This window comes from Saccoglossus kowalevskii, unplaced genomic scaffold, assembly GCF_978046115.1.
Source record: "Saccoglossus kowalevskii unplaced genomic scaffold, keSacKowa6.1 SCAFFOLD_116, whole genome shotgun sequence".
NCBI classification, from domain to species: Eukaryota; Metazoa; Hemichordata; class Enteropneusta; family Harrimaniidae; genus Saccoglossus; species Saccoglossus kowalevskii.
The window spans coordinates 172,039-182,709 of record NW_028188641.1 but is presented as its reverse complement, the minus strand read 5'-3'; the positions used below and the strand labels follow the sequence as shown (position 1 = coordinate 182,709).

The window sequence follows — 10,671 nt, the reverse complement described above, 5'->3', positions numbered from 1 at the left end:
AAAAAACACGGTAAAAAGTATAATCTGCAAGGCATGCTGGGAAATGATATGGTCTCTGCTGTCAATCATTTTCGGTACATGTTTCTCCAAGCTTCACATATTTAAACAATGTTTTATCCGTACTGTCTATCTTTAAAAACTTCAAAGCACATATGCATTTAATATAGAATTACAAGTCAGAGTGATAACCCATGCTGATTGCAGCAAAAGAGTAGATCTCATTTTTATTTGTGAATCAGTGTCTTGCATATCAACACAAGTGTCATCACATCTGAAATATAAAAATACATGTATCTGGTTTTTCTGTGCGTTTAATCAATTCTGAAAACAAACAATTTTGTACCTTGCTACTAAATTTTCTAGTTGGCCAACAACAATTTGAACTTGGTTGCCAATGGCCACTAGGAAAAAAATTTAACTTGGAAGCCTGATTACTAATATTAAATTAAATGAAACAGTCATTCTGTTTTCACTTTGTCAGGGTTAGCTAAATATCAACAAAAATGTTACTTATAAACTATCACACAATACAATATATTGAATGAATAAATGCTATGCCCATTTCTGTGCCACTTGTATTTTCATACCATATCCATTCTGTGCCACATCTAGTTCTGTACTGCCCCACAGTTCCTCTATTTATCTATGATAGAAGGAATGTGACTACCATTTCTGTACTATGCCCATTTCTGTGCCACTTGTATTTTCATACCATATCCATTCTGTGCCACATCTAGTTCTGTACTGCCCCACAGTTCCTCTATGATAGAAGAAATGTGACTATACCATTTCTGTTGCACTAATATTTTTCTTCTACACCCAATTGTTTACCGTTTCTGTGCCACACCCATTTCTGTGCCACACCCATTTTCGTGCCACACCCATTCCTGTGTTATGCCCATTTCTGTGCTACGCCCATGTCTATAAATGTGACTATACCATTTCTGTTGAACTAATATTTTGCTTCTGAAAACAATTTGTGTAACACCTATTTTTTCTTCTACACCCAATTTTTTACCACACCCACTTCTGTGCCACAGTTATGCTTACATAATTTCATTCTTGCATTACAATTTATTAGTGTCCACTATTTCCTCATTGCAGGTGAAGATATTAAAGAAAACATTCGTTTGATGTTGACAGAAGCTGTTAGGAAGCGACTGATGGCACATCGTAGAATCGGATGTCTGTTATCAGGTAATCATAGTTTATATTAATGTAGGATGCTGTTGTGAGTATGGGGTCTATTGTTTGAACCATCACACCTGAAAATATTCCTTAAAAATCAACAAAAAAGCATTCCTCAATCCTTAAAACACTGGGAAACCAGCAAGTACAAAAAATTACCAAGTCAAGCGTGTAGAGTGGTTAAATATTACAGAAGGAGAAACTGCTTTTGCTATCTTATTGCCAGAGTACTGTAGAATACTTTATTTTCGCTTGGAATTTATTTTCGCTATTTTCGCTGAAGGGATGATTCCGTGAAAATAAAATCCAGTGAATATACCTTTTTTCCTATATTTAACATTAAGCTCATCAAAAATCAGTGAAAATAAATTCCATACAAAACGCCTAAAAAGCTTTTTCAGCAAAAATTAATTCCAGCGAAAATAAAGTATTCCACAGTATTACACAACGTGTACAATAAGATGTTGATTGTGAGCTTAATCCTATTTCATCCTAGTTTTAGTTTCTGTATATTAGTTTTGATTTATCTATATATTTATAATTATTTAAAATGTTTCTTTGATGTTTGATGCTTTCACCCACTATTCAACAGGACCATCTTACACTGTGTTCCTGAAACATCTCATCCCAAACAGATAAACCGTCCATATCCAAGCACATCCTATACCATTTCAGCCACCGAACATCCCATCTCCAGCCTCAAATATACCCATCTTTATCTAGCATTAGCACATGAACATCCTATCTCAAACCTCAAATATACCCATCTTTATCTAGCATTAGCACATGAACATCCCATCTCAAACCTCAAACATACCCATCTTTACCCTAGCATTAGCACATGAACATATCCCATCTCAAACCTCAAACATACCCATCTTTACCCTAGCATTAGCACATGAACATCCCATCTCCAAACCTCAAATAAACCCATCTTTACCCTAGCATTGGCACATGTACAACCCATCTCAAACCTCAAACATACCCATCTTTACCCTAGCATTAGCACATGTACATCCCATCTCAAACCTCAAACATACCCATCTTTACCCATTAGCACATGGACATATCCCATCTCAAACCTCAAACATACCCATCTTTACCCTAGCATTAGCACATGTACAACCCATCTCAAACCTCAAACATACCCATCTTTACCCTAGCATTAGCACATGTACATCCCATCTCAAACCTCAAACATACCCATCTTTACCTTAGCATTAGCACATGAACATCCCATCTCCAAACTCAAACATACCCATCTTTACCCTAGCATTAGCACATGTACAACCCATCTCAAACCTCAAACATACCCATCTTTACCCTAGCATTAGCACATGTACAACCTATCTCAAACCTCAAACATACCCATTTTTACCCTAGCATTAGCACATGTACATCCCATCTCAAACCTCAAACATGCCCATCTTTACCTTAGCATTAGCACATGTACAACCTATCTCAAACCTCAAACATACCCATCTTTACCCTAGCATTAGCACATGTACATCCCATCTCAAACCTCAAACATGCCCATCTTTACCTTAGCATTAGCACATGTACATCCCATCTTAAACATACCCATCTTTACCCTAGCATTAGCACATGAACATCCCATCTCCCATCTCAAACCTCAAACATACCCATCTTTACCCTAGCATTAGCACATGAATATATCCCATCTCGAAACATCAAACATACCCATTTTTACCCTAGCATTAGCACATGACCATATCTCATCTTCAAACCCAAACATACCCATCTTTACTCTAGCATTAGCACATGAACATCCCAACTCCAAACTCAAACATACCCATCTTTACCCTAGCATTAGCACACTAACAACCCATCTCTAAACTTAAACATACCCATCTTACCCTAGCATTAGCACATGAGCGTCCCATTTTAACCATATGTATCAACTCCTAACTCCTAATCTTTAACATCAACCCATTCCATTCCTAGCATTACCTACGAGGACATATACATGATTCCTATTATTTCTGTACTTGTAGGTGGTCTGGATTCCAGTCTGATTTGTTCATTACTGATAAAGACTGCAAAAGAACAAGGAATCACTTACCCAGTGCAGACATTTTCAATTGGTATGGAAGGAAGTCCTGATCTTAAAGCAGCAAGGAAGGTACACAATAAAAAAAAATGTTTAATTTAAAATTGTGATTTTAGAATTATTTAGACAATGAAGATATTAGATATACAAATGTAGTAGGTGGAACTGATTTAACAGTTCACAAATTTAACCTATGTTTTCACTTAACATTGTATTGAGAAATTATTATGAAATATTTGTAAATCTGCAAAAAATTATTGGTTGATGTTATTTGCTTAAACCTTTTCATCATACTATCTCACCCAAATTTGTCTGCGTTTTTTTTATATTCTTCAATATTTTCAGATTTAAACCCTAATTTTAGAGCCAACAAACAAAATTTGAGTTAATTTTCATGTTTTTTAGCTCTGCAGTCGACTTTGTATGAATCTGTCTTCCGCATCAACTTTTTCGACCTCTTCCTGAAAACTACAAGCCTGATTGCTTTGATACTTGATGTATATGTACCTTGGGTAGACCTTACTTAGTTTTGTTCATTTCATAATGATATCTTTAATTCTCTAATATTTTTGTTATTTTTGTTAAAGAGTGATATTTTTGAGTTCTTGTTAAAAAACCACAAGTCCAATTGCTTTGATATTATACATATAGGTACCTCAGATGGACCTGTCTCAGATTTGTTAATTTTGTGATGATATCTTCAATTCTCTAATTTTGATAAATATTTTGGGAAAAATTGATATTTTTGACTTAAAAACAGCAAATCTGATTGATTTGATATTAAACATAAAGATACTACAGATGTTCATTTTCTAATGATATCTCAGCAAAGAGGCTGCTTGTTTAAAATTTGACTATTTTTATCCCAATCTTTTGAAGAAAAGTGCAGACTATAAACTGGACTATTTTGTGAATTGGTGATGAAAAGGTTATGAAACCAGAAACTAGAGCCTGTGACACTAGTTGTATATGTACATTTCACAGAAACATTATTATTCTTATGAAGGTGGCAAATTACCTAGGTACTGAACACCATGAAGTAGTATTCACAGCAGAAGAGGGAATTGAAGTATTAGAAGATGTTATCTATTCTTTGGAAACCTATGATATTACTACAATTAGAGCTTCTGTGGGTAAGTCAGCTATCTGTGACAAAAATAATTATCTTCTAATGAAATCAAAGAAATTATGAAAACAAAAAATTATGAAAGTGAATTTCAGTCTTATAAAAACAAAAGAATTATAAAATATAGTTTTCACAAAAAAATTATAAATACATTTCAGAAATCACAGCAAGTCTCAGAAGTACTGGGCAGCCAATTTGCAAACTCATTGGCGAATTGGTTAACTGCTTTGGTTTTGCCTAAACAGTTGGCTTTCGAATCTTGTTGGTGTCGACTTGTGATCATGCCCACTCTTGGCGAGTCTATATTGTAGTAGGGGACATAGAATGTTTTCTAAATTCCCCATTTCAAAGGTGATGTGCTGTGTTAAGCCATCAAAACCAAAGCAGTTAGCCAATTCACTGGAGAGTTTGCAAATTGCTGACCCAATACTTCTGAGACTTGTTGTAAAACAAATGAAAGTGAAAATCATCAGTTAAAAACAGAAAAAATGTGAAAACACAAATTCAGAAATAAAAACATAGGAATCACAAACATAAAAACAAAAGAATTATGAAAATAAATATTATCTAATGCATGTACAATTAAAGGAATTATGAAATTGATGATCCATTATTAAAACAATAAATTTATTTAAAAGTAATGAAAACTAAATAATTACGGAAAAGCAAGCAGTGGAATTATCAAAAACTAAATTTTCAAAACAAAAGAATCATTGAAAACAAGATCCAACAATAAAAAAATATGAATTATAAAAACAAAACTCACAGGAATAAAAACAAAAGAATTATGGGAACAAAGATCCAACAATAAAACAAATGAATTATGAAAACAAAACTTACAGGAATAGAAACAAAAGAATTATGGAAACAAAGATCCAACAATAAAAACAAATGAATTATGAAAACAAAACTTACAGGAATAGAAACAAAAGAATTATGGAAACAAAGATCCAACAATAAAAACAAATGAATTATGAAAACAAAACTTACAAGAATAGAAACAAAAGAATTATGGAAACAAAGATCCAACAATAAAAACAAATGAATTATGAAAACAAAACTTACAGGAATAGAAACAAAAGAATTATGGAAACAAAGATCCAACAATAAAAACAAATGAATTATGAAAACAAAACTTACAGGAATAGAAACAAAAGAATTATGGAAACAAAGATCCAACAATAAAAACAAATGAATTATGAAAACAAAACTTACAGGAATAGAAACAAAAGAATTATGGAAACAAAGATCCAACAATAAAAACAAATGAATTATGAAAACAAAACTTACAGGAATAGAAACAAAAGAATTATGGAAACAAAGATCTAACAATAAAAACAAATGAATTATGAAAACAAACTCACAAGAAGGAAACAAAAGAAATATGAAAACAAAAATTCAGCAATAAAAACAAAAAAATTAAAGATTATAGCCATCTGAAACATAACAGTATTCTTTTCAATTTAAGGTACAAAAGTAAAACTATTATCATTTTACATTTATTGTCATGTTACCTACAAAGATGAAGGAAGAGAATATCAATCAATAAAATAAAATACTGTTTAGGACATTTTACTATTGTTATCTATGGCAAGAATATATCTCAATGTCCCAAAATATAATATTGTTCGGTAACATAGGATCAATAAAAGATATGTAGTGTTTTACTTATTTACCCTCTGAAATAAAGTTTTTAAATTACCTTATGTAGGTAGTTTTAATTTTAAAAATGACATTATGTAAAATATGTACTCTACTCTCCAATTCTAATGCTACCTCTGGAAATAAACTGACTGAGAAGGGCTTTAGAATTGGTGGAATTCTGCCAAAACCATCTTCACCGAAAATAGATCTGACAATTGCATCCTCGTACAAATTTATTGACTCTGTTTTCCGTCTTTATACAGGAATGTATTTAGTATCAAAGTACATCAATAAAATGACTGACAGTGTTGTCATCTTTTCTGGCGAAGGAGCTGACGAAGTATGTCAGGGTTATATCTATTTTCATAAAGCACCATCAGCTGAGGAAGCTTCTGTAGATAGCCATCGACTTCTGAAAGATCTCTACATGTTTGATGTACTACGAGCTGATAGGACAACTGCAGCGCACGGGTATGTTGTTAAATCAAGTCGGCATCTTTGTAAAACCAGTATTTAGAAACTTGTAATGATTAAAGCAGGGGAGTAGTCACCTGCGCATGCGTCAGATAGCCATAGCGTGTCATTGTTCACAAACAAGCGTCTACCCATGAGCCTTTGCGTTTTTACCGTCTGTTGTTATCGTCCCTTGGGACTCAATTCTCGCACGTGCGCATGTGATGACCCTCCTGCTTTAAAGAACAAGCTAAAACTCTTCCATTAAAGACTTTCCGTTTTTGACATTGTGAAATTCTTTCGTTTTGGGGGAGAAAAAATTCTGAAAAAAATGATTTTGACAAGATAAATCAAAAATTTATATTAAAAATAATTCATGTATTCGAAATGTATTTACTTAGTAAATAATTTTCATAATTACCAGTTACACAAGAATATTACAGAAAAAAAGATAATTTGCTATATTCTCTATATTTACGGTATGCCTTTTATTTGTATTGAATTATGACTGAAATAAGCTGAATGAAATTACAAACTATGTATGTAGTGTGTTCAACAACTCATTTGTGAACTAACTTTATATGATAAATATGATTTTACTTGGTAAAAGTACTGTATTTTTTGCATAAAAATGAAAGAATTTCAAAATATTGAAAACGGAAAGTCTTTATCGTAGTGTTCTAACTTGTTGAAAACATAAGTGTTATGTGATAACAACATACCCTGGATCGAAAGAATAATATTATTTTTAACTTGCCTGTAATGATAATGAAGGTTGCACGGTATAGTGTTTTTTATTGTGACCAAGTAATTTGTGTCCAAACTTTTTCCCCAAAATCTTGACCATATTTAATTTTTACAAGTCCTACATGTACGTATGTGGGAATAATTAACATCCCCATTGTATTTGGTTTTGAAATACACTACATTATTTCCAGGTGTCAGATTAGATCACTCAATGTTGCTAGATGATCTGCAGGTCTGACCTTCATTTGTTTCTAATTTATCATGCTTACAGGAAAATGTTTTTCTATTATATTTCACCGTCAAATTAACCGAAATAAAACATTCTTTCACAGGTAAGATATACAATAATTTCTTTTCTGTTCTATTTTTAGTCTGGAGTTGCGTGTTCCTTTCCTGGACCACCATTTCACTTCATATTTCCTTTCCCTACCATCTGAATTAAAACAACCAACGAAGGGTATTGAGAAATATATACTGCGATCAGCTTTTGATGGCCTTGGTTTGCTTCCAGATGATATTTTATGGAGACCAAAAGAGGCTTTTAGTGATGGCGTTTCATCAGAGAAACGTTCTTGGTTTGAAGTTCTACAAGATTATATTGAAACTCAGGTAAGGATATAATTTATGTATCATGTGAAAATTTTCGATATCAGACCCGCAGTGTATGCAATTTGGGATTGTGACATCAGAGTTTAGCCTTCTTTCAAGATGGGAACATTTTTTTGAGACGACTGAAATATGGGATACCTGGAATATGATAAATCTGAATGTTTTTTGCTATATACCGATGGTTACAGACGTTCATCAATTTTTGTTTTTGGATTTAAAGTTGCATATCTTGTCAACGCATAGCATTTGTTTTCCTAGTTTATGCCTTCCACTACTGCTTGCTTGTAAGATGCATGAAGGTGACAGAATTACTTCACAATTTAGTAAATTGTAAATTGCTTTAATTCTGTGAGAGATGAATCACAAAGTTCTAGGAAGAGTGAAAAGATCACTTATGATTTTTTGTCCCATGAAAGTTAAAAAACACTGAAAATTAAACCATTTACAGCTTTTTGTGTTGTTTTTGTATTTTTATCATATGGCCTATCATATGGCCTATTGGTATCACATGACCTGCAGCCAATTTTCAAACTTTGAATGATGACCAATTAAATTTATTGGTTAATTTGATTCTCTCATCCAGGTTAATGAAGAGGTATTAGAAGATGCCGCTAAGAAATACCCATTCAATCCACCCAAGACGAAAGAAGGATATTTTTATAGATCCGTGTATGAAAAACATTTTCACGGCCAGGCTGAAAATCATATCAAATATATCTGGATGCCAAGTTGGAGTGAAACCAGTGACCCCTCGGCAAGGACACTCAAACATTATAAGAGCTCTTAAGATTAGGAAATAGAGGTTGGAATCTTGTGGTGTGGCTGTTAATATTTTAATCAGTGAAGATGCCATTCTGTCTTCCATGTTCTCCCCAGCTGTATAACCATCAAATGATACATTAAATTTCTATCAAACTTATACCGCAGCTGTCATGAATTGGAAATTGTTTTTTGACCAATGTTGGTGTGTAAGACGTTTCGAATAAAGTAGTGAATTTATGTCATTTCTGAGTTGTTGGTTCTTTGATCTCATGTATTATGCCATAACCATTTTATATGACCACGACAATTCTAGAATGCCTATTGGTCAATTCACGACAGCTGTGGTGTAAAGATCTTCACTACTATGAAAACACTAACAATGGTGATTTTTTTTTAAATGTATTTTAATTTAATTGATCTATATTTTTAGTTCTAGATCTTCTTAAACTGTGCCTTTGTGTTTATGTCTTCCAAATTATTACTTGCAAATATTATCTCATATTTTTGTCCAACTTTTGAATTGATTTCTTGATGTGATGATGGTGTTTAGTAACAAACTTCGATGATATTTAGTAGTGAATAAAGGATGAATACTCTGATTAACGTGTCAATAATTAATCATATGTCAACTTTTGTCAACTTTCACAAAACATACCTGCATTCAAACCAGTTCCCTCTTTTCATCACAAATTCACAAAATAGTCCGGTTTATATAGTCTGCATTTTCCTTCAGAAGATTGAGAAAAAAATAGCCACATTTTTTAAGTAAAAAGTAAAAACTTACTCAAAATTTGTCTGTTGTCTCCAAAATTTGGGTTCATTTCCTGAAATATTGAAGAATATAAGAAAAAAGTGCAGAAAATTTGGGCGAGAAAGTCTGGTGGTGAAAAGATCCATGTGAAATTATGTTATGTCTATTTTGTTCGAAAGGAAACAAGGAAAGACAAACAACTAACCAAATTGGCAGCCAATATCTGTCAATGTTTGCAAGCATTGACCTATGTGATTATTGTGAATATTTCAGATTCCTTGAAAAGCGTATAAATTGTTTGTCACAAAGTAACGAGAAATCTTACTGTAAGTCATCATGTGATTGGTTGATCCCTGTATTCACCAATAGTGATAACACTGCCATGGTGTATCTATCATATCCACATGTTGTGTGTTTCTTTCTAAAACTAGTCTAATATAGATGATTACTTGTAAGATAATTGAAAACATCGTTTTCGTCTATTTTTCTAACGATGACTTGTTGCGCACATTGTTTCTGCATCATGAAAAGCATCTTGTTAAAAACTGTTCTCATTAATGGATGCTGTACAACAAAAAATATGATCAGAGATAAACCTACTACCATTACTATCCATGTACCGGTAAGTGGCCACTATATTTCAGATTTGTCCATAGAATGATTTCATTTTGCTGTAATAGGCATCTACCATTTTGCAAGGTTTCACTGTGATCAGGTCATTGACCTCAGTGTGGGTGGGTGTGCCAACAATTATATTCATTTTCAAATTTAACCAATAGATTTTTGTTATTTCAAAACAAATTTGTATAAATGTAGCCAGTTTATCATTGTATAATATGATTTGTGGTTTGACTTTTCTCTGGTGGTCACCCATTGCTCCAACCCGTTTGTGTCATCGTCAATATTCAAATAGATTCTAGATATTTTTAATTTTCGAGATCGTTGAGTTGTGCGACATTCCTAAATGATGATATTAAAATGAGTTTTGTCCTAAGAATATGTATTACAGGTGATACTAGCAGGGTGGAGGTATTAGGAATCACGTCCAACAGCTCAGTTCACTGGAGTCAGGGGTCAGCATTCACTATGTTATCAGGTTGCCTTTGTCATAAAGAGGTTCCACCCAATGCAATTAATTCTGTAAGGTGAATTAGCAATTGACATGCAAATTGGAGTGTATCTAACAGAGAACCAAGTGAACAGGTTGGCTAGTTTGGTAGTGCGATACACCCTGATTTTTTTCTGAACTCTACCAATTAAAATAGAAGACTAAGTTCAGGGATTCAGGATTTCTGTTTCAACTAACATTCAAACTAAGGA

General features: G+C 33.0%; 1 protein-coding gene across 1 annotated transcript; it reads left to right on the top strand.

The window, feature by feature from the left end:
- Positions 1–1,040: 1,040 nt before the first annotated feature.
- LOC146725888 (asparagine synthetase [glutamine-hydrolyzing]-like) lies at positions 1,041–9,199 on the top strand (the record flags this gene model as incomplete). Its single annotated transcript, XM_085496314.1, has 6 exons — positions 1,041–1,197; positions 3,204–3,331; positions 4,266–4,392; positions 6,293–6,500; positions 7,601–7,838; positions 8,422–9,199. Coding segments are annotated over 6 exons (1,062 nt in total), but the record flags the coding sequence as incomplete, so codon positions are not given.
- Between the last annotated feature and the right edge of the window lie 1,472 nt (positions 9,200–10,671).